The following is a 25,990-nucleotide window of genomic DNA, read 5'->3' as shown; positions in this document are numbered from 1 at the left end:
GGCATCCCAGTAAAGCTCTGTTATTCCTCCAACCAGTAGTAAACATTATTCTGACTTTTCTCATCATAGAGTATTTTTTCCTGTTTCTGAGCATCGTGTGTTGGAAATATACAGTAATTACTCTGTTCTTTCCTCATTTTTGTCTTTGTGATTAGTTTACATGAGTGTATCTTTTTGTTTGTTTCTTGCTGTATAGTATTTTGTTTTATGAATAGACCACAATTTACTGCATTCTTCTTGATGATTTTCTCAGTTGTTTTCAGTGTTAGACTATTTTGAATAAAGCTGCCCTGGACATCCTTGTAGAAGTCTGTTGGTGGGCATATGTATGCGTTTCTCTTTAGATATGTAGAACTAGTATTGCTGGGTCATAAGTTATATGAATATTTTGCTTTAGTAGTTATTGCTAAATAGTTTTCCAAGTGATTGCATTGATTTACACTTCTACTAACAATGTATAAGAGTTTCATTCACTTCATATTCTCATCAACACTTGCTATTTTCAGTTTTGTTTGAGTTGGCGTCTCATTCTATTGCCTAGACTGGAGGGCAGTGGAATGCTCATGGTCATTGCAGCCTCGACCTGCTGGGCTCAGGCGATCCTTCCACCTCAGCCTCCCAAGTAGCTGAAACTACAAGCATGTGCCACCACACCTGGCTAATTTTTTGATTTATTGTAGAGGTGAGGTCTCTCCAAATTGTCCAAGCTGGTCTCAAACCTGTGAACTCAGGCAGTCCTCTCACTTAAGCCTTCCAAAGTGCTGGGATTATAGGCGTGAGCACCCGGCCTTCAGTTTTTAATTATAGCTTTTCTAGTGTGGTTTTTAGCATGGGGTCTCATTTTGGTTTTAATTTGTGTTCCTTGATGATTGATTATATTAAGCACTTTTCATTTCTTGTTGACAGTTTGGATATTCTGTCTTTTTGCTCTTTGTAAGTTGGATTCTTATTGAATAGGAATTAATGATGTCTTTGGAATGTGAGTCTTTTCAGATATATGTATGTTGAGAATGTCTTCATTTTCCTTGCCTCTTTACTCTTTAGTGGGTCTTTAATGAACAAAAGTTCTTAATTAATAGAATCCAAAATGCTTTTGGTCTATGTATTTAGAAGAGTATGTTTTCTTCTGAAGATTTTGTTCCTTTATACATGCGTAAGTCTTTGAACCATCTGATTTGATTTGAACTATCTGTTTTGATTTGATCAAATTTGATTGTTGTATTGGATACAAGGCAGATGTCAAATCATGATTCATTTTTATGAATATCCAATAAATATTAGCACTTTCTGATCAAAGAGTTTCATTGTAACATTGAATATTTATGTAACATTGTTGTAAATCAGGTAACTAAGTATGGATCCATTTTGTGTTCTCTATTCTCTTTAGTTGATCTATTTGTCTGTTCTTACACCAGTTTCTCACTGTCTTAATTACTGCAGTTTTATAATATGTCTTGATATCTGTTTAATGTGAGTCCAACTTTTCTTCTTCAAGACTTGACTATTATGGGTTCTGCATTTCCATATAAATTTAGAATCAGTTTTTCCATTTTCACATAACTTGTTCAGGGATTGATTGAAACTCTGGATTAATTTGGGGGTGAATTGACACCTTGATATTGAATCTTCTGAATATTTATTGATTGGAAACTTTGATTTTACTCAATAACATTTTATTGCCTTTTTTTTCTTGCAGAGATCTTAAGCATATTTATTAGGTTTATTCTAAGATATTTTAATGATGCAACTAAAGGTTTTTTTCTTTTCTGTTTTTGCTACTAATATATAGAAAAATAATTTTGGTAAGGGATATTGACATTTTAACTAGCAGCCTTGCTAAATACACTTTTCAGTTGTAGTTGTTGGTAGATTATTTTGAATTTTCTGAGTATGAGCATTAATTGCAAATGATGACCATTTTATCTCTTCAGTTCTTGTATCTTTTCTTTTTCTTGCCTCACTGCACAGGTTAGAATATTGTACTGAATTGAAATGATGATAGTGGGCAAATTTGTTTTGTTCCTGAATTCAGTAGACTTTTGATACTTTGCTCTATGTTTATGATTTTTTCTTTAGAGATGGTTATAGTTCTATAAATTATTATATTGTGCTTTCATGAAGTTTCAACTGAAAAAATTGTTTTTTAAATAATATTCATCACTAGAGATACATAGGTTAACTAAATAAATATTTGTTGGTACTGAGAAATTATGTATGAAAATTTTATTATACCACATCGATATTGTGAAGGTGGATCTAATCTAGTGGTATTATGATACAAAAAGTTGTTTAATAGAATTGTGTCAATTATTGATATTTTGTGTATTATTTAGGTGCATTGACATACAGCAGAGCAACGAGGTAGAGAGGACACAAGCACTTCGTTTAGTCAGAAAGGTATGCTCTATGTGTGAGAATAAAAGCCACATTTATGACTTCTGTGTTAAAATTTATATTTTTAGATTACACTATGAAATATTTTTATTAAAATTTAAAGACTAAACTTTTATTAAACATTTTTATTTTGTTGAAGTTATGAATTAAATAGATTTATTAAACTTTGTGAACAAATATTTTGTTGAATTATTCTGTGTGATTGAGTATAGCTAGAATAGTATTTCTTATAAAATATTTATTGTGAAGAATATTTCTTTCTTCAGTACACATGTAAATGTATGTACAGCTTTGATAAGTTATTGAAGAAAAAAGATTACTTTCTCCTCATCTTGATTTTTCTCTTAATTTCATACTTAGAATTAATACTATCAAATGAATGCCAAAAATAGTTACAAGGTCTTTGTTTTTATTGTTGTTGTTGTTTGTTTGTTTTTTGAGTCAGAGTCTCACTCTGTTGCCCAGGCTGGAGGGTAGTGGCAGCCACTGCAGCCTCAACCTGCTGGTCTCAGGTGATCCTTCTGCCTCCTCGACCTTCCAAGTAGCTGGAACTACAGCCATACCACATTGCTGAGGCTGGTCTCAAACTCCTGAGCTCAGGCAATGCTCTTACCTCAGCCTCCCAAAGTGCTGGGATTACAGGCTTGAACCACCGTGCCCGGCCACAAATTCTTTGTTTTAAAGATGAATTTGGATACATTCTGTGGGCAGTTGCAGTAAACAATTCTGGTCATTTTGCAGGATAAAAGATTACAGTTTACACTCATCAAGGGAGGGTGTTACAGACAATTCATAATGCTTCTCATGAGATGCCTTCAAGGACTATTTTGTTGTTTATTGTGATGCCCTAATGGCCAAAGAATTGCATGTTCTGAGAGCAGATTTAGTTGGCACAGCCTGAGTTAGTATCATATTTCATTTTAAACAATCACGCAGTATAAATGTTCATGTAACAATGACTATAATAATTTAGCAGTTGAAATTTTTAAGTCTTTTCTCCTTACTTACCTTTGAATTCAGTGCATGCTCCAAAATGGTGGACTGTTCAGTGTGTGTATTAACTAGGGCTCCCTCTTCCAGCTGTCTACCTTGTTGTTAGTAATATCACCTACAAGTGAACATAGGAAGAACAAATAAATGGATGGGCTTCAGTTTTAAAAGAATTTTGAAATTCTAGTAAGGGTGATACTGGAGATAGATTAGGAAACTTTTGTTATTTGTAAACTGATTAGGAAGCTTTTGTTACTTGTAAACTGTTATGCTAGGACTGTGATTTGGCTTTTCAAATTTAAGTTTAAAAATTAGGTTTATGATTTTGGTTTATTTATATAATTCCTTCTACTGCCACAACTGAGTATTCAAGATAAGAAAATAAAAAAGAACCTGGAGCAACTTTTGGGTTACATGTCAATATTTATCACATTAGGAATTAAAATAAATATTAATATATTTAAAATAACAAATCTATTGCATTAATACAAGCATATTTTTAAGAATATATTCCACAAAAGAAAATTAGTGTGAAAAAACTGTTGTTTTAGATTTTTGGAAATCTCTTTCATTTGTCTTGATAGACGACAATTGAATTATATTTGTTTTTGCATTCAGTCTATTGTAAAATCACATACAGTGGTATCTCTGGAAATGTTAATGTACGCTCGTAAGAAAATGAGAGTAAAAGGACAAATAATGTCTTTGTATTGCTATGGAAATAGTTTTAATTTTGCAGGATTTTTGAAAATAATCTTAGGGACTTTTAATATTTCCTGGTCCACACTTTGAGAATTACTGCCCTAGAAATTGCTTTCAGAAGGAAAGACAATGTCAAATGGATTCAAACAATTAAATTTAACTCCTTTGAATTATTTAGTAAATATTTTACTTCAATTTTTAAAAATATTTTGTACACTTAAAATATAATTTAATAGTTTAGTAAAAGTAAACAGATCCTTAAAAACAATTCAATAGCAACATAACGAAAACTTTATTTTATTCTGTTGTCTTCTGAGATGCAGAGTAACTTGAGTCAGGTATCATCGTGACTCCAAGTGCAGTTAAATTGCTTGTATTTGGTAGTAGAATGTCGGCTCAGAGGAAGAATTGTAGCACATGGCTTTTCCTTGACTTAGCAGAGAGGGTTGGAGTTGAAGACAAAATCCATTTGGTGGATGAACAGTGGCCTCTATAGGCCAGGGAAACTCTAATTTCATTAGTACTTCCAGCATCTAAAGCACACAGTTCTTTTGTTTTGTTTTGTTTTGTTTTTTAAAGATGTGGGGAGTACACAGTTCTTTTTTCCAGCAACACCTTGGCAACTGCACTACAGGTTGAGTACCCCTTACCGGAAATGCCTGGAACCAGAAATGTTTCATCTTTTGAATTTTTTCAGATTTTGGAATATTTGTATATACGCAGTGAGATATCTTGGGAAGGAGACCCAAGTCTAAATACAAAATTCCTCTGTGTTTCATATATACCTTATACACATAGCCCAAAGGTAATTTTATACAATATTATAAATAATTTTGTACATGAAACAAAGTTTGTATACATTAAACCATCAGAAAACAAAGGTGTCAGGTGCGAAATTTTCTACTTGTGGCATGTTGGTACTCAAAAAGTTTTGGGTTTTAGTGCATTTTATATTTTGTATTTTTGGATTATGGACGCCCAACTTTCAGTAGAAATTAATGTTTAACATTATAACTACTGTTACTGAGGATTTTTTTGTATGCATTCAGAAAGGTTTTCGAATTTTTAGTAAAACTATTATCTCTTATATTTTAAAGGGAAAGCAAAGTATTTCTTGCTTTAGGATACCTTGCTGTATGAATAATTAAGGATACTCATGTTACTTTTCCCTTTTTTCAACAGTCACATTTATTTGGAAATCTGTGTGCTTGTTTCTTTTGGTGTCTCCCCTAGTCTTTCCCTTCCTCCCTGCTTTTCTCTCTCCCCACTCCTGTTCCCCCATCAGGACAGTCCTCTCTCATTTTTTGTATCTCTCTCATTTTTTGTATAAGTTTTCCACTGATTGCCTGTTACTACTCTTTCCTTTATCTCTTTCTCATTTTTTGTATAAGTTTTCCACTGATTGCCTGTTACTACTCTTTCCTTTATCCTCTTCAAATTCTACTTAATGCCTACCTACTATAAGCCATCATTTTCTTCATATTTTATTTTTTATTCATGTAATAAGGGTTAATAATATCACAGGTTTTTTATAGTTGAACTCATTTGGCAGAATCACCAAATACCAGCGAGATAGTGGCAAAGCCAGAATGGGAACCCAGGTCTCCAAGTTTCCAAACTTACATTGGCCCATGAATTTTAAGTACAACCTGCCTGCCTTGGCATTCATAGCCCACTTTTGGTCCAATCAGCTACTACTCTTATTATGTTACCTGTTGTGTTAGTTACCATGTGTGTAAATACCACAATCATTACTTCCTTTTTACTGTTTTCATTTCATTTCTACTGCTTCGCACCCTATGTTGATTTTCTATTCTCAGCTCACATATCAGATATTCCTCATACACACACACACAGACACACAGACACACACACACACACACACACACACACACACACATACCCAAATATACATATATATGGGTAATATATCTAGATTTTTTTTAGTTGAAGACTCACTCTGTTGTCCAGGCTGGAGTACAATAGCATGATCACATCTACCGCAGCCTCGACCTGCTTTGCTCAGGTGATCCTTCCATCTCAGCCTCCCGAGTAGCTGGAACTGTAGGTGTTTGCCATGGCGCCTGGCAAATTTTTTAATTTTTTGTAGAGATGAGGTCTCACTAAGTTTCCTGGGCTGATTTCAAACTCCTGGGCTCAGGCAGTCCTCTCACCTCAGCATCCCAAAGTTCTGGGTATACAGGTGTGAGCCACTGTGCCCAGCTAATTTGTTTTATATGTTTTAATAATGCCAGAAAAGATGATTAAACTTTTTATTTTATTTTAATAGTGATTACATTTATGACTTCCCCATGTTAAGTATTGATTGATTTATGAGGAAAACATTCTCTGTTTTATACACAACTAAAAAGTTTCTTTGCATATATTTCTCTGGAAAATAAGAAAAATTATTTTATTTGTAAAAAATTAAATTTTTTATATCTATTTCATAGCACAATCTGAATTAATTATATGTTTAGTAGATACTTAAGATTCATAGATTACAGCCTTCCTAGTAGCTGGAACTACAGGCATACATCATAAAAAAAGATTCATAGATTTTAGATATCATCTGGTCATAAACATCTTCATTTTGCAAGTAAGGAAACTGAGGCACAGGGAGGATTAATTTGGCCAAGATAATATAGTTTATTAATTGCATGTTTAACTCTAAAAGCCACTTTGCCTGATGTCTCAGCCAGATTTTTGCAGAATATGTTAACTGTATTTGCAGTATGGGGAGATTTTCTTACAAGTTTTTTATAAGCATAATAATAGACCAGTAAATATTATAATGCAAATTAATATAATAGGATGCTAGAATTCTTTCACCCAGAGAGATCAGTTTTCTGTACTTCCTTTCCCCCTCTTCCCCCTTTCTCTCCTTTTCAATTAATTGAAAATATTTCTTTAGAAATGAGTGTGAAAACTTTCATAATTCTACAGTTATTGGAAATGCATTTATTTTATGGTTGTGGAACCATATTCAATCAATTTCAGTTGAACTTTGTAATATTACTTAATTCTGCTTAAATGACATAAACCATTTACAACTACTCTAATCAATTTTAATCCTCTGTAGGACTTAACTATGTATCTTTTATTTGGTTAGACTGTATCCTCTAATTTTTTCAAACACAAGTTTTGTTTTTCCAACAAGATAATAAATCCAGTAGTATCCAGGATAGGTTAATTTTCCCTAATACTTATTACCATCTAAACAAAAGAAAATATTTTCTTCTGTTCACACTCCAGGAGATCATTAGGCATCTGTTGTTGCAGTCAATAGATGAGAGAGAGTGAGGGCCCAAATCAGCTAATTTGATGGGGAGGAGGAAGAAGGAATAAAGATGTTCATGAGATAAATTGTTAGGACTTGGTGACAGTTGTATATAGGAAGTAATCAGGATGGTAATGGTGCAACAGTATATGAACTACTATTGTCAACTGATTTACTTTGTCTAGGGACTGAAAAGCTGGTTGAGATACAACTTGTATTCTAGAGTAACTTAGAATCTCAGAAACATTAAGTCTTATTGGACAGTTAATTTATAGTCTGGACCATTAGGAAAGAATTCAACTTGTTTTTCCATGGAATGGTTATTAACATTTGTATTAATCTTTTGAAATACCTATTTGAAGCAGAAGATTAAAATAGGTTCCTGGAACTAAAAAATATTCTGTGGTATTAAATACCTCAATCTAAACAAAATAGGTATAAGAAGTGTATTATGAAGTAAGTAACTTCTTTTTCTGATTCTTTTCCTGTTACAGATGATTACTGTGAATGCTTCCTTATTTCCTAGTTCAGTGACCAACTCATTAATCGCAGTTGGAAATGATGGACTTCAAGAAAGAGACAGAATGGTCCGAGCATGCATTGCCATTATCTGTGAACTAGGTCCGAATTTTCTTAAAAATAAAAAAATTATATTTTAGAAAGAATATGTAACATTTTTAATGTCTTTAGCACCTGAATAATTTAGTTATTAGTGCAAAAATATTTTAAAAAGTAGTACATTTCTGATAAGCAGAGGACTTACTATTTAACAAATAATTTCAAAGTGACACTAAAATTCTATAAATGTTAAAGTTTTACTCATGAAATTTAGTATAGGAATTGTCTGAATTCCAGTGATTATAATAAAATCTAAAGTCTAGCTTTCTGATATTAATTATACTACATCTTGATGTAGGTTAAGAACAGTAAAAATTTTCTGTACATAAAAAACAAATCTAAGTGCAAAAGGATCAAAGAATTAATAGGAAAAAGTTGGGGGAAAATATGAATGAATATTTGGGAGGAAAAGGAGTTTTGAATTTTCAAAAGAAGTCACACAGATTTCAGCAGCTATAGATTTTACTATAAGGAGTTGAGGAAACAAGCAGTGCTAGAACAAATTTTTTTAAAAAAGTAACAAGTAAGATAAGCAACTATGTATTTACAAATCAGTAGGAAAAACAAATACAGTTTGTCCTTTATAACTGCAGGTTCCATATCTGGATTCAGTCATCCTCTGAAAATATTTGGAGGATAAAAACCACAATACAACAATAAAAAATACAAATTTTAAATATTGTGTAAACAGTTTATATAGCATTTATTGGGTTGATGCATACGTTCATAGTGTTTTTCCACTTGCCTATGCAATGCAAATATTACATAATGGTTGATTGGTCACATTTGATCACATTTGCCAGTTCTTGGGTTGACTGACGTGGATCATCATGGATTAAAGCATTTAAACGGTCTTCATCAAAGCCCGATGGTCTTCCTGAATGTGGAGAACCACTGAGGTTAAAATGGCCTTCTTTTAAACAGCAAAACCATTTTCCTGCCATGCTTTCCTTGATGGCATTCTCCTCCTACATGACACAAATGTTTTGAGCCACCTCCACTGCCTTTATTCCTCTGTTAAACCCAAACAAAAGAATGTGTCGGAAGTGTTTTTTTTCCACTTAACACTCCATCTTCTTTATCCCACAAATAGCAGTAACTTTTCTCAAATATGCAGACTGCAAGATGTATTCACAAACACAACATTGTCACTCCAAATGACAAATTTAAAACGATCAATTCCTAACACCACAGTGTTGCCATGCCGAAAACAAACACTTCAAACTTATGCATCGGCCTAATACATTATATTAGGTCTTATAAGTGATCTAGAGGTGATTTAAAGTATGTGGAATGGTGGGTGTAGGTTAAATGAAAGTATTGTGCCATTTTATATAAAGGACTTGAGCATCTGCAGATTTTTGTATGGGGAAGCCTGGAACTACTCCCTGTTGACTGTAATTCTCAAATTCATGGCTGATCAACATATTGTTAAAGTTAATCCTCACATATTTTCAGAAAACTATAATTTTAGATGACAAAAAAAATGAGTTTTTTTCCCCACTACCTAAGGTAGGAATGGTATGGATCACATTGCCTCTTGAGATAATAAATGATAAAAATTTAAGTAAAAGAAACAAAAAAAGAAGCAAACCGTACCATTGAGGATTTTCAGATACTGTCCACAATATCTGTTAATTCAGAGACAAAGTCAGAAATGTGATTATGAAAATTTAGAAAATAATAAAAATTGTGTACCAATGTGTGAGATGCTTGGAAAGAAATGCTTTTATAATTAAGCAAAAAGTAAGTGAATGAATCAGTGCAACTCAAGAAACTGGAAAAAAAAATTTCTTGGTAAGCAAGAGGAAAGCAATAATAAAAGAACAAGATACATTATGCATTATTTATTCTAAATTATGTTAATTAAAAGAAGAAAACAATGAAATATACAAATGCCTGAAATATTCAGAAGGTCAAAATAAGAAATAAAGAAATGAGAAAAATAACATAATAGAATTTTTTATTTATAAGGCTTTTTATTTGGAAACTTGGAAAAATGAATGGATTTTCAGGATAAATTTTAATTTCCAGTTATAAATTACAAAACATGATAGATCAGAAACTGTAGAAGTATTTGAAAACATCGATGAAATAATAATTGCTTTCAAAAAGGCTCATCCAGGTAGTTTTTTTTTGTGTTTTAGCAAGGAACAGGTAATTCTTATGTAGTATAATCTGATTTAGAGCATTAAAAGGATAGAAACCTACCAGTTTATTTTTATGCAGCTAGCATTTTATGTACATATACACAGATACAAAGATAAAATAATTAGGACACTACTTTGTTAACGTTCTAGAATATTTATATTTAACACAAATCAATAGGATACTGTTCTTTTTTTTTTTTGAGTCTTACACTTTCCTTTTGTCCATGCTAGGTTTCAGTGGCATGATCATAGCTACCACAGCTTCGACCTGCTAGGCTCAGGCAATCTTTCTGCCTTAGCCTTCTAAGTAGCTGGAACTACAGGTGTGCACCACCACACCCAATTAATATTTTGATTTATAGTACAAACAATTTGCCAAGTTGCCCAGGCTGATCTTAAACCCTTGGCCTTAGGCAATTCTCTTGCCTCCGCCTCCCAAAGTGCTGGGATTACAGGAATGAGCAACCGCACCCAGCAGTGATGCTTTTCTATTCTTTTGTTTTTTTTCTTTTTGAGTTGGAGTCTCACTTCTTCACCCAGGCTAGTGCAATGAATGACACACTCACAGCCACCCCAGAGTCGACCTGCTGGGATCAGCCTTCCGCCTCAGCCTTCCAAGTAGCCGGAACTACTTATGCTACCATGCCTGGCTAACTTTTTCTTTTTCTTTTTTTAAATTGTAGAGATGAGGTCTCACCAAGTTGCCGAGGCTGTTCTCAAATCTGTGGGCTTAGGCAGTCCCCTCACCTCAGCCTCCCAAAGTGCTAGGGTTACAGGCCTGACCGCAGTGCCTGGCCGATGCTATTCTTAATGGTGGATTTCTACATCCTTTTAGCTATTAATTAGCATTGTTTTAAGACTTTTAGCCAGATTATTAGTCAGGCTAAATAAGAAGTTCATATATTGGCCAGACTTGGTGGCTCAGCCTGTAATGCCAACACTTTGTGAGACTGAGATGAGTGGATTGCCTGAGCCCCCGCATTCGAGACTAGCCTGGGCAACTTGGCAAGCCCTCGTCTCTACAATAAAATAAAAAATTAGCCGGGCATGTTAGCATGCGCCTGTAGTTCCAGCTACTTGGAAGGTTGAGGTGAAGGATTGCCGGAGCCCAGTAGGTTGATGCTGAGGTGGCCATGAGTGTGCCACTGCACTCCGGCCTGTTCCACAGAGTGAGACTCCAACTCAGAAAAATAAAAGTTCATATATTGGAAAAGAGATAGTATTACTTTGTAGACAATATCCTATATGTAGAAAACTGAATCAAGTGAAAAACAGAGCTTAATTTTAGACTATAGAATCATATGAAAACACAGATTTCATAGATTTGTGTTTCCACAGTAATTAGTAATTGTAATAGAAAAAGTGATACTGGCTGGGTGTGGTGGCTCAAGCCTGTAATACCAGCACTTTGGGATGCCAAGCTGAGAGGATTGCCTGAGCTCAGGGGTTTGAGACCAGCCTGAGCAACTTGGTGAGACTTCGTTTCTATAATAAATAAATAAAAAATTAGCTGGGCATGGCAGCGCATGCCTGTAGTTCCAACTACTTGGAAGGCTGAGGCAGAAGGATCTCCTGAGCCCAGCAGGTCGTCACTGGGGTGACCGTGAATGTGCCATTGCACTCCAGCTTGGGCAACAGAGTGAGACTCCAACACAAAATAAAAAAAAGAAAAGAAAAAGTGATACTATTTTAAAGTAGAAAACAAACTATATGCAACAAATAAATTTTGTAAGGAATGTGTATGACGTGTCTCATTGGTTCTCAAGAAGGCACAACTAATCTATAAGGGTAGAAATGAGAATAATAGTTGTCTGTGCATTGGAGGAGGAGTAAAAAGTAAAGAACCAACTAGAAAAATATTTTTGAAAAATAATAGAGGAGGAAGAAAATATTTTTCCATATATATGTGTATATATAAATATATTTGGTTATTAAGAGAGAAAAAATTGAAAAAGAATCAAGGGTTACTAACCCTAATATACCGAAAACTTTAGTATATGATAAAGTATAAAAATCAGTTTGGGAAGCACACTAGGATAGTCAATTAAACTTTAGGGGAAAAAAAATGAGTATATTATCTTCACAAAACTCAGCTTTCTGACAGATTGAAAACTGAGATGTAACTCATGAACCCTTAAAACACATAAGTATTTGAGCACACATACAAAGAAATCCTTAGTTTTGGGAGTAGAGAGAAATTTTTGAGCTTAAAGTTATTAAAGAATGTATGTCTGTGTTTTTAACAAAAACAAAGATAGAGTAATGAAATATACCATTTTAAGCAAGATCTAAATGAAATAAAACATTTGAATCAGATAAAGGACTAATATCCCCACTTTATAAAGAACTCCTTGCAGTTAATAGGAAAGAAAAAAAACATCCAGTAAAATATGGATAAAGGATCTGAAAAGACAGTTCAAAGACATTTTAAAAATCAGATTTTGGGAAAGTACATTGTTATTCTTATTAAATACCTTTTACCAGCTTGTCCGTGTAAATGTCAATGATTAGAAAATTTTTCCAGTCAGAAATGGAATTACATTTTTAAGTAAAGCCCAGATTAATTACTTTTTATAATTACCCCCAATATAATTTGTTAAGTTCTTCTGTTTTATTTTAGCACTTCAGAATCCAGAAGTGGTGGCCCTTCGAGGTGGACTAAACACTATCTTGAAAAATGTGATTGACTGCCAATTAAGTCGAATAAATGAGGCCCTAATTACTACAATTTTGCACCTTCTTAATCATCCAAAGACCCGACAGTATGTGCGAGCTGATGTAGAATTAGAGGTAGGAACTTTAATGCATACTCCTTGATGTTTTAAATTTTAAAGCTGCAGTACAACATTAATTATCAAATCTAAATTAACCAAGACTAGTTTATTCCCAGCAATATTTTATAACTTATTAAGTTTGAATGGGATTGACAATATTATTCTTAAGAATATTTCATCACTGTGCAAAGTAACGCTTATTTTTGTATTATCTATGAAAAGTTTGCTAAGCAAATTAGAGTACAAATAAGGATACATAACATATTTTCTTATTTAAGAAATCCATTTGTTTTTAAGAACTTTAGTACATAAATTGTCTATGAATACCTCCTGCTAGTTGTTCACTTTATTTTTAAACCATGCTAAAGTTGTCTGAACTTGAAAGCAGTTTGTTAGGAATTAGTTCTGTCTACTGGAAAGAAAGTATATACATATTTTCAAAATATACATGTTTAATTTTTTTTTACTAATCCACATAGTGTTTATTATAGTTAGTTTAAAGTAATATTCTCTATAAGAAAGTATGTGGTGGCAGTTGGAACAGAATTACCATGCGCTGTATTCTTTTTTTTTTTTTTTTTTGAGTTGGAGTCTCACTCTGTCGCCCAGACTGGAGTGCAGTGGCTGCTTCCGGCCACTGCAGCCTCGACCTGCTGGGCTCCGGCGATCCTTCCGCCTCAGCCTTCCAAGTAGCTGGAACTATAGGCGTGAGCTACCACGCCCGGCTTATTTTTTAATTTATTGTAGAGATGTAGTCTTGCCAAGTTGCCCAGGCGGGTCTCGAACCCGTGGGCTCAGGCAATTCACTCACCTCAGCCTCCCAAAGGCGTGGAATTACAGGCTGAGCCACGAAGCCCGGCTCATGCACTGTATTCTTACCATTTATTTGTGTGATTGTATTACACTGTTGTCCCCTGAAGTAGTATTTGGCGTAAATTTAAATCAAGGATATGCTTGTATTTAGATATGAAGTTATATGCAAGGTATAAAAGATTTGTCTGCTAATTTGTTTTTCCAGAACATTTTATGAAACTTTTCTTAAATGTTCTGTTTTTATTAGGACTATTTTTTAAAATACTACAGATTATAAAATTGACATTAACCTATACATTAACAAATGTAAATATAGTAGTCTTATTAATAAACGACTTCACATGTTATTCATAAGAATTCTATGGTAATAAACTGGCATTGTAAATATTGTATAATATAATTAAGCTTTAAGTTTTTTCTTTACCAAGTAAAAAAATTGCAGCTGAAATCCTGGGTTGAAAGGATCCTCCCTCCTCAGGCTTCAGAGTAATTGGAACTACAGGCACGTACCACCATGCCTGGCTAATTTTTTTGTTTTTTTATAGAAACAAGGTCTTGTCATGTTGCCCAGTCTGGTCTTAAACTCCTGGGTTCAAGCAATCCTCCTGTTTCAGCCTCTCAAAGTGATGGGATCACAGTGTAAGCCACCATGCCTGACCTATTTTTTGTTGTTTAAAAAGAGACAGAGGCATAGTACGGTGGCTTACGCTTGTAATTCCAGTACTTGGGGACGCCAAGGTAGGAGAATTGCTTGAGGTCAGGAGTTCAACCAGCCTAGGCAATGTAGCAAGACTCTGTCTTTACAAAAAATAAATATAAATTAGCCAGATGCGGTGGTACAGGCCTGTAGTCAGAGCTACTCGGGAGACTGAGGCAGAAGGATCGATTGGACACAGGAATTTGAGGCTGTAGTAAGCTGTGATCATCCCACTGTACTCCATTGTGGGCCACAGAGTGAAACCATGTCTCAAAAAAGAGACAGGCAAAAAGAAAGAAAGGCTAAAGGGGAATACTTAGCTAAAAGGAAAATGATCTATGATAAACAGTGTAGAAAGGAATGGAAAGCACCAGAAAAGGTAATAGATGACTAAATATTTTTCAAAATGGCAGTTAAAAGCAATTATTATTAATCTCTTATACTTTAAATTATATTTAGAATTGAAATTCAGGTCCACAGTAATGTTGTAGGCAAACTGAGAGGGTTATTAATGAGATAAAGAGATTCTCAAGTAACCTATAATCCCAGCTACTTGGAAGACTAAGGCAGGACGCTCACATGAGCCCAGGAGTTTGAGGTTGCAGTGGGCTATGATTGTGCTACAGCTTAGGCAGTAGAGTGAGATCCCATCTCTTAAAATATTTTCTTTTCAATGAAAAAAATGACAAAATTCTAAAGTAATGAGTGAGTTTAGCAAGGTCGTTGAATGCAAGAGCAATATACAGAAATAACTTGGATTTTCTTTATGCCAGCAACTAAAAAAAGAATGTAATTTATAAAGTGAAACTGCTAAATAACTTTGAAAAAACAGGCAGAACTGATTCATAGTGGTAGAAGTCACAGTGGTTATCTTGAGATAGGTGTGATCATGACTACAAAGAGATATAGGGGTTTGAGAATACTGGTAATATTTTATCTTTTGTTTGTTACACGAATGTGCTTAGTTTGAGAAAATTCATCAAACTATACATTCATGATTTGTGCACTGTTTAGATATATGTTTTGCCTCTATTTAAACTTTAGTTGGTACATTTAAAAAAAAACTACCCAACATATTCCTTGATGGTGAGTTTGAAGAAATGAGTGTCTGAAGCAGTAAACCTAATGAAAGATAATTAATTTTAGCTTGTTAAAAGGAAGAATGCATTTTATAATAAAGACTTTTTTTTTTAATTAGCGAATTTTAGCACCCTATACTGATTTTCACTACAGACACAGTCCAGATACAGCTGAAGGACAGCTCAAGTAAGTACCATTGGTCCCTATTATTTTGGGAGGGTGGGGAGGAGGACTTGCATTTTAATATTAAGACTTTTAGACTTGCCTGCTTGCTTACATGTAGAGCCAGGGAAATGTGAGTTAAGTAAATGTCTTTCTTTTGGAATTATGTTGCATTTCTCTCATAATTTACTGTGTTTTAAGCAATTTAAAGCTTTGGAAAATTTAAAGATTATTTTTCTTAATTTAAAAAAATATGAGCTAGACTCCAGTAGAAACCTAGATCTTTGTTTTTCTATTTGTTTTTTAGCATAATTATGGTAAGAGACTAAAAGAATGAAACAGGGAATAGAATGAACAATTGCCTTTGCAAATTAAGTTAGCAGAATGATATAATATGTAGAATTTGGGGAATAAGTTTAATTGGAAGATGATTGTGGGTAGAGTACTGTTTTCTAGAAATAAGAAGGTATAGTCAGTCTTTTTGGAGAGAAAGGTTCACTAGGTATTCAGAGATAACTTTATAATTAAAGCGATTTAGAGATCAAATAATGCACTGAAGATTTTTGCAGATGGTGCAATTCCATTAAATATGCTATGAGGTATTTTTTCAGCAGAGTTGTTGGTTTGCAGATATACTTATTGTGACAGATAGTATATATTTTAAAATCCCTTACTAAGTTTTGGAACATTGTCAAGCAGGGAAATGTTTTTATTGTTTTTCATTTTTCTCCAGTTATATCTATCACTGTGAACTAATTATCATCCCTAATATACGTGACCCAAGCTAATAAATAAAAATAGATGTCTTCTGTTTAAGACTTCTCAAAATTATTTCTGCTTGCTTTAGTCATGAGTTGGAATTCTTAAGCCCGTTTCTTGGCTTCTTATGAAATATGAAATTCTCTTTATTAATGTTGAGTATATGAGTTTTCTGTTGCTCAACAATTAGCTACAAACAATAGTGCTCAAAACAACACCCGTTCATTAGCTCACAGTCTGGTAGGTCAGAAGTCTGTCTCAGCTCGCTAGGAGGCTCTGGTGAATAATCTGCTAAACTCATTAGGGTTGACAAAATTCAGTTTCTTACTGTGTACAACTTGATGTCCCTTTTTCCTTACCGGCTGTCAGCTGGGGCCTATTTTCACCTTCTAGAAGCTTTCACATTTCTTGGCACATGTCCTCCTCTCTCTGCAAAGCCAACAATCCTTGTAGAGCTTTGAATCTCTGACTCTGACTTTCTCTTTTGCCACCAGCTAGAGAAAGCTCTCTAATTAGATTGGAAGCCTGCTATGTGATCCTCCCATCTTACGCTCTACTAGACCATATAACATAATCGTAGTCACAGTCATGCAGTGATAGCTCATATTCACAGAATCCAGAGAGCAGGGAATCTTGGGGCAGAGCCAGTTTTAGAATTCTGCATACCATGATAAACCAAGAGATGAACCCAGATAATGTTTAGAGTTGGAGGGGATGGGGATATTCCACCAAAATTCTTTCTTTCCTGTTTGGTTCTGTATTCTATTTAAGTTTCTGAAGTATGAGCAGATAGATGGGAGGCTTATAAATGAGGGTACATTTGGAACAGGGAAATGGGTGATCAAAAAAATATTGTAAGTTTAACAAATAGGTTAGAAACGTGTTACCAGGCAATCAATATGTCACCAATAGTTTTTAAAAGAAGGAGCATTGTCTGATTTTCCCTTCTTCTACCCCCTCCACTGTATTTTCTGTTATATTATCATTTTGATTGGTGTTACAGAACTTAGTCTTTTTCTTTGAACTTTTCATTCCTTTTTTGTAGTCTGTCTGATTGCTCACTACCATCTGATTTGATTTTCTGTCATTGCTCTTTATTTCTTCTACTCTTGTTGTTGTTGTTGTTGTTCCCAGTTCTCTGAATTTCTCTATGCTCACAACCATTAGGAATTTAACGAGGAAAGAAAAAAAGATGGCACAGGAAAAAAATGAACAGTCAACAAAAGAACAGATGGTGGTGGGGTAGCATAAATAAATAGTTACAAGATTGCTTTTAAGTATTGAACCTGGCTTTAAGTCAACCATAAAAAATGCTTAACAAATATAAATAGTTGTATTGCTTAACTGTCATAACTATATAGAAAGGGACAATCAAACATTTGGATATATAATTGGCAAGGAAGAAAGTAGGTGGCTGTGTTAATGTGTAGTTATTGAATGACATTTCAGTGACTATATAGGATGTTAAACTTGGTGGAAATACTCAAAAAGGTTCAGAGCAAGGATTTTGAAGTAAAGAGAGTACCTGTGGTAAAATTAAGAGGTTTATGTGGTAATTTTCTTTGCTAAGGGACAGTCTTGTGCCACGATGTTTATTAAGTAGACTTACTAATGGTTAATTAAAGCTCATCTAAGGATAGTATTCAGAAAGAGCCGAGAACATGGAACTGAATAGAAAAGCAAATTTTTAACTTATTTTAAACGTACTGTGAATTTTAAATTGGAGGTCAGTTTATAGTTGGGTAATTTGCTTTGGGGTAGATCTGGTCCTTGTTTTTTCTTTTTAGCATCTTGTTTTAATTTAACGTCTAACTATTTAAACATTAACTAATGATAGCCTTCATTATAATATGGTAGCAGGAAAAACTTAATTTTAACATTTTATTTCTTTGATCCTCCCTCCCTTCCCAAAAGAGAAGACAGAGAAGCACGGTTTCTAGCCAGTAAAATGGGAATCATAGCAACATTCCGGTCATGGGCAGGTAGGTTACATTTCTTTATAACATCTGAGATGAAAAACTTGACGTTTTTTCAAATGTTAAATGATTATTGCAGCATCTAATTTAGATGTCAGTCTAGTCTTACTTCATATGTTATTATTAGAACCAAAGGAATTTGTACAAAACTATTAAAATATAATGGAGAAAATTTGTAATAGTCAATAGTAGACAACTAGTATTAAAGTTCGTTACTTAAAAGTGTAGTGTAGTAATGTCATAAATAATAAATAAGCAAGATAGGCCATTACTAGGCCCTCATTTCTTGAGAATAGGGATTTTGTCTTTTCATGAAAATAAAAAGCAAATATTGTTCTTAAAATAATACCACACTAAATGTGTTATTTTATATTAATGATTACCTTCTTCCTTGACTTTGTAGAATAATTGTGAAGGAACAGCACAGAAAGGAACGTAGCAATAAGCAGAATAAGGAAACTTACCTAAACATTTCTGTGTACCTGGGTTACCCTAACTTTCAAATACTGTTTCCATACAAATGTTTACTCCTGCCATAGACTTGGCCCCTACCCAGGGTATACAGGGCCATCCTCTAAGCCAATGGTCCCCAACTTTTTGGCATCAGGGACCAGTTTTGTGGAAGACAATTTTTCCATGGACTGGGGTGAGGGCAGGGGGATGGTTTTGAGATGATTCAAGTGCGTAACATTTATTATACACTTTACTTCTCTTATTATTACATTGTAATATATAATGAAATAATTATACAACTCACCATAGAAAAAAAAGAAGTGCAGGCAGAGTGGTAAATAAAATAATTGGTGGGCCTCTAGCTGACTAAAATACGTGATTTTGACTTAAGCCTGCCACCAGATGGAGCTGTACAACTGAAGTTCATCAACTCACTTGCCACTCATTACTAGAGTTTTGATATGTGTCTGTAAGCAGTTGATTTATTATGGTCTCTGTGCAGTCAAACCTCACTGCTAACGTTAATTTGCATTTGCAACTGCTCTCCGGCACTAGCATAACTGCCTCAGCTTCACCTCAGATCAAGTATTAGATTCTCATAAGAGGTGCCAACCTAGATCCCTTGCTTGCGCAGTTCTCAATAGGGTTTGCTCTCCTGTGAGAATCTAATGCTGCAGCTGATCTGTTGGAAGGTGGAGCTCAGACCTTAACGCGAGCAATGGGAAGCAGCTGTAAACATAGATGAAGCTTTGCATGCTCCCCTGCTGCTTACCTCCTGCTGTGTGACCTGGTTCCTAACAGGCCACAGACCAATATGAATCTGTGACCCAGAGACTGGCAGCCCCTACTCTAAGCACCTTGGTAAAACATCTGCCTTGCTATACCTCATTACTACCTGTTTTCCTTATGTTCATGGACAGCCACACATCTTTTTTTAATACTTCACCAGCCCCCCCCATACTCTTTCAACATAGAAACCAACTCAGTCTTCCTGCTAAACTGAACCATCACTGTCCTTACTCCAAGATTCAGTATAACTTTGTTTTCTGTAATTACAATCATCTTCCTTTATCATCTCTCAGCTTCCTTGTTATTAGAGCAGTGTCTATCTTACCAAAAAAAAAAGTAAGTCTGTCCTACTTTAACCATCATTACAGCTTAGCTACTATCCCCTCATTCTTCCTGTTCCAGATTCTGTTCTCCCTGTCACTGTATTTCTAATCTCTGCCAGTCTCTTTCCTTACTGCTCTTAAACATTCCTTCTTTTGTGCTTCAATTTCTCCTGGAGCCCTTATATACTGATCCGTTATTAGAAACTTAGAAGGTTGGGAGTCTTCTATTCTCCTATTGAAGTAAGAAGAGAAATATCAGCATTAGAAGTTAGAACTCTGAACTCATTTTTCTTACATCATTTTCTAAATAGTATTTAGATTCTGCTGCATTATATATAACATATATAAATTTGGGTATTTGTAATATTATTTCTGTGATATAATGTATTTCAGATTTCAAATAACTGATTGACAAATGACTTTTTAGAACACAGTTTCTTCATGAATTGCAACAGCCTGTTTTCTGTATTAGTAGAGTACGATCTATAGACTATATCTTAATCTACAATATCTCAAACTTCTATCAAACATCAAAATTTGAGAAAAACGATTTTGATAATTTGAACAAATCTACTTACTATATTTTAATTTAAATTTTGATCCTAAATAAAAGAGAACATATAGACTATTTATAAATATATGTGCTTAGCTAGAAGTAACAGAGAACTTGAGTTCTATATCACTTTTGCAAAATGTTTTTTCTAACATTTTATGAAAAATTTGAAACATACAAAAAAATTGAAAACATTTGTACGATGGACACCTGTATGCTTCTGCCACCTAAATTTTACAGTATTTTCTTTATTAAATATCTGTTCAACTGTTTATTCCTCTGTGCATTCACGATTCCCTCTATATGTCTCAAAGATGTGGCAGACACTAGTTCTCTTCACTCCTGAACACTTCAGCATGCATATTGTTAATTAGAATTTGATACTTGTTTGTGGTCCAGCTTTGATTGTTTTGAGGGAGAAGTTTGAGGTAAAATAGATATAGTGAAATGCACAAATCTTCAGTCTACCATTTGATGTATTTTGATAAATGCTTACGCCTGTGTTATTCAAACTTTTTGCAATATATAGAACATTATTGGAGCCCCAGAAAATTCTCTTCTAATCCTTTCAAGTTAATTTCTGACTCCACATTCCTAAGAAGCAACCACTATTTGATTAATTTTATCATGGATTAGTTTTGCCAGTCCTGAAGCTTCATATTTGTGGAACCATACTGTATGTACACTTTTCTGTAAGACTTCTTTCACTTAGTGATTTTGAGATTTCACCTATGTTGTTTATATAAGTAATGTATTCTGTTTTATTGATGAGCAGTATTTCATTGAATGAATATTTCATAGGGTTTTTTTTTTTAATTCTTCCTCCCATTTGGTGAACATTTGACCTTTTCCAGTTTTGGCTATACTAAATAAAGCTCCTGTGAGCAGTCTTATACAAGCCTTTCTGTGGACATTAGCTTTCATTTCTTTGGGTTAATACCTAAGTGGAGTTACTGGGTCATTGGGTAGAGTTTTGTTTAGTTTAGATTCATAAGAAACTGTCAGACTTTTTTCCAAGATACTTAGACTATTTTATACTCCTGTTATCAATGCGTGTGAATTGTAGTTGTTCTGCATCCTTGCCAGCATTTGGTTCTGTGAATCTTTAATTTTAACCATTCGAGTAAGTATGTAATATTCTGTTATTAATGTGGTTTGCATTTTCCCGATAAATAATGATACTGGGCACTTTGTGTGTGTTTATTGGCTATTCACATATCTTCTTTTGTGACAGGATTTTAATGTGGTTTGACTTAGTTCTATAACTTAAAAATTTTGAAGCATATAATTTATTTGAAGTCTATTGCTCATACTCATCTGTACATTCAATGAATTTTGGAATTGAACTTTTAAAAGACAAATGCCAAGCAAAGAGCATTAAAGAAGAGAGATAGACCCTTGCCTAGTTCTCTTCCGTGTTCTTACTCCCAGAGAAGCATTCATCAGCCAACAAGGAGTCAGGCTATTGGACTTGTGAACTTTTTGGATATGAAACAAAATAAAGAATGAATTTAAATGATGAAATTATTAATAATCTCTAATCAATAGGGAAATACAGAGAATGCTTGAAATATATTTCACTTTTATAATATCACTTATGATAACCAAATAGAAAAATAATATAATTTGGCTTAGAAAAAATATTAGATTTTGTAGTATACATTGCTATAGAAATATTTTTGAATTCATGTCAGGGTTGTTTTTTCTTTTTATACTCATTAGGTATTATTAATTTGTGTAAACCTGGAAACTCTGGGATCCAGTCTCTCATTGGAGTACTTTGCATACCAAATATGGAAATAAGGGTAGGTAAAAGTTATTACGATTGTTTCATTCTTGGATGTTTAAGAGTGGGAATTAATTGTGTAAAAAGAAAGTTATTAAGTTATCTTAGGTGATGCTTTTTCCATGTTAGTTGTTAATCTGTATCATAGAGCATTTTTAAAGTACATTAGTAAATATTTACTACTTAGAAAAACCTAAAGATAATAGGAATCATTGAAAATACTACTGTTGTTAGAAACAATAGTTGAGTTGAAAATATGACCTTAATTATGCTGTATTCGTGAAAACAATGCAAATACAGAAGGGCAACTCACTGTAAAAGATTTGGGCAATTCAGAAGTACATTTAGCAAAAAGTAGATGTATTTAGGCATCTATGATTCTAACTTACATTTTAAAAATATGAGTTTTTTTAAGATGTATTTATAATTTATTAATATTTTTATGTTTGTTAGTATTTCTGGATTATTGATATGTAAGAATTTGTATTATACAACTAAAACAAATTGAATTTGAAGGAAAAAAGAATTAGTTATTCAAGTAATTTATTGAACAAATTAAGTGATATGTGTAGTAAGTATTCAGTAGTTATCCCATCTCTAATATAGACCTAATCCAGTCGTTTTAAAAAATATTGTTTAGTCATACATCAATTAATGGCAGATGTGTTCTAAGAAATTCATCACTAAGTAAGTGATTTCATTGTCTTATGAAAGTTCATCACATCCTAGAATGAACTTACACAAACCTGGATAGTATAGCTTACCACCTAGGATATATGTTGTCGCCTCTTGCTTCTAGGCTACAAACCTATATAACATATTACCATGCTGAATACTGTAGGCACTTTAACACAATGGTATTTGTGTATTTAAGCATTGAAAAGGTGCAGTAAAGATACAGTGCAAAAGATAAAAAAAAAAATGCAATACCTGAATAGAGTACTTACCATGCATGGAGCTTGCAGGACTAGAAGTTGCTCTGTGTGAGACAGTGAGTGAGTGGTGCGTGAATGTGAAGGGCCAGGGCATTACTGAACACTGCTATGGACTTTATAAACACTATACATTTAGGCTGTGGTAATTGTATTAAAACCTGTTTTCTTCTGTAGTAAATTAGCCTTAGCTTATTGTAACTATTTAACTTTATAAGTTAATTTTTTAAAAACTTTTTGTCTTTTGTAATAATGCTTGGCTTAAAACACAGACACATTGTACAGCTGTATAAAAATATTTTTTCTTTATATTCTTGTTCTATAGGATTTTTCTTTCTAAAAAATTTTTATTTTAATTACTTTTTAAATGTTTTAAATTAAAAGCTAAGACTCAGACACTCACATTAGCTCAGGCATACATAGGGTCAGATCCTCAGTATTACTGTCTTTCACCTACACATCTCATTCCACTGGAAGGTCTTCAGGGCAGTAACGTGCATGCAGCTGTCACCTCCTATGGAAACAACATCTTCTTCTGGAATGCTTCCTAAGGGATCTACTTGAAACTGTTTTACAGTTACCTTTTTTTTTTTTGATGACACGGTCTTGCTTGTTGTCTAACCTGGAGTGCAGGCATGAGCCACCATGCCCGGGCAACTTTTTAAAAGTAGAAGTAGCACAATCTGAAATAATGATGAATGGTATGGTAACATAATCATTTATTATCATTGCCAAGTATTGTGTACTATTCATCATTTTATGTGCTTTACTTTTATATGACTGACAGTGCAGTAGTTTTATTTATACCAGCATCACTACAAACAAGTAATACTTTGTGCTTCCATGCTATAACTGCAATGCTACATCATCACTAGGTGAAGGCATTTCTCAACTCTGTTATCTTATGGGGCCACTGTCATGTATGAGGTCTGACAGTTAAGCTCACGAACTCATCCTAGAAAAAGTGCTACATACCTAATTGCTGTATATCACTATGGTCACCTTCGAAGTATTTCCCTTGGGAAGCTATACACCGATGCCAGTGCCAAGTCCACCTGTCAAAGCAATTTGGAAATTCTTTTTATGGAATGGCCATCAGAGCTATCATCATATTACCCTTGATATCCTGAATGTCATCAAAATGTCTTCCTTTCAGTATTTCCTTTATCTTCAGGCAAAAAAAATGTCATTGAGGGTCAGATCAAGTGAGTAGGAAGGGCGTTCCAAATCAGTTATTTGTTTTTAGCTAAAAACTCCCTCATACACAGGGCTGTGTGAGCTGGTGCACTGTCATGATGCAAGAGCTCTCTCGGGACTATTTTGGCACACACCTTTCTTATGCCAAGATTTTCAGTTAGACTTTCGTAACTGTTTCTCTGTTGATGTTTATTTGGTCTGCTATGATGCACAATTCGATGAATTTTTGTAACGTTTTTGTCAGTTCTGCTTGTTGCTGGCCATCCTGATCTCTCTTCATTAGTGACGTTTTCTCCCCTCAGAAAAGTGTTTAACCCATTTTTACACTGCTTCATGACATTTTACCCATAAAATTGGACTAACATGTGCCTGATTTCACTTCCATTCTTGCCAATTTAACAAGAAATTTAATGTTTGTTCATTGCTCTAATTCAAGCTCCAGCATTCTCGTGATGGCACACAAAAACATGCTAAAACAATAATGAATGACACTCAGCAAGACACTGCCACATATTGACATGCACACAGCTGTGAGACACTGATATACCAAGGTTATGAAACCTTACTGAGTTGTCTAGTGCTACCAACATAACCACATGGTGGCAAGTTCACGATCTTAATTGTCAGACCCTGTATGTGGTGTATTATTTGACTAAAATGTCACTATGCAGTACATGACTATAGCTCTGTTTTTGTCACTTAGAAAATTCTGTGACTAGGACACTTTAAAAATCTTTGATTTAAATAAATATTTAATTCATAAAAATAAATGAACTATATTTGCTATTTTAGCGAGGTCTACTTGAAGTGCTTTATGATATCTTTCGTCTTCCTCTACCTGTTGTGACTGACGAGTTCATAGAGGCACTACTCAGTGTAGGTAAGTATTGAAGTGCATTTGTATTTATTCATATATTGTAATTTTTAAGTGACTTATCTAATGGAGACAAAATTCCTAAAAGGAGAAATACTAAACTAAATATTGAACATCATTTTTTTCTTAGTGTATCATCATGACAGGAAATTAATATAAAAATAAAACGTCAGATAAATTTCTAAGACTGAAAAGTTTTAATTTTTTTTGTATCACCCTAGCTCTTACAAAGAGCAATGAAATTAATAGGAAGATAGGCCAACAAGAAAAGAGAGGAGACTGTACGAAACCTGTGTAATTCTCAGATTATTGAATTTTCAGTTTATTTTAGCCAGATGACTCCTAAATCCTAAAATGAAGGTAAAACTGTGTACATTTACGTAATTATTGTGAATATCTTTTTGGGTATATGGTTTTTAACCATTTAAAAAATTTCTTTATAACCTGGCTAGCTAATGATTCTTCATTTACCCAGAATGTTGCATTTCTGTCTAATCTTCTTTACACTACATAATTTTAACTATTTTAGATCCAGGGAGGTTCCAAGACACTTGGAGGCTTTCCGATGGCTTTGTAGCTGCTGAAGCAAAAACTATTCTTCCTCATCGAGCCAGATCCAGGTAGAATTTAAATATAAAAATGGTTCAAGTTTCTTACAATTACTATTTTCATGTTAGACTGTATAACA

The 25,990-nt window shown here is 33.8% G+C and overlaps 1 protein-coding gene across 2 annotated transcripts in view; it reads left to right on the top strand.

Annotated features, from left to right (window-relative positions):
• Nucleotides 1–25,990, top strand: part of RICTOR (RPTOR independent companion of MTOR complex 2) — a 75,905-nt gene that overhangs the window by 16,892 nt on the left and 33,023 nt on the right. For both annotated transcript variants that reach the window (XM_008066520.2, XM_008066519.2), the window contains exons 4-11: nt 2,334–2,397; nt 7,861–7,987; nt 12,755–12,924; nt 15,617–15,684; nt 18,334–18,401; nt 22,236–22,318; nt 25,221–25,308; nt 25,832–25,922. In XM_008066520.2, coding sequence (XP_008064711.1) covers nt 2,334–2,397; nt 7,861–7,987; nt 12,755–12,924; nt 15,617–15,684; nt 18,334–18,401; nt 22,236–22,318; nt 25,221–25,308; nt 25,832–25,922 — 759 coding nt within the window. The remainder of the gene's footprint in view (nt 1–2,333; nt 2,398–7,860; nt 7,988–12,754; nt 12,925–15,616; nt 15,685–18,333; nt 18,402–22,235; nt 22,319–25,220; nt 25,309–25,831; nt 25,923–25,990) is intronic.

Source organism: Carlito syrichta, unplaced genomic scaffold (genome assembly GCF_000164805.1).
Source record: "Carlito syrichta isolate Samal-C Ts95f unplaced genomic scaffold, Tarsius_syrichta-2.0.1 Scaffold308993, whole genome shotgun sequence".
In the NCBI taxonomy this organism is placed as follows: Eukaryota; Metazoa; Chordata; class Mammalia; order Primates; family Tarsiidae; genus Carlito; species Carlito syrichta.
This window is presented reverse-complemented; position numbering and strand designations above follow the sequence as displayed.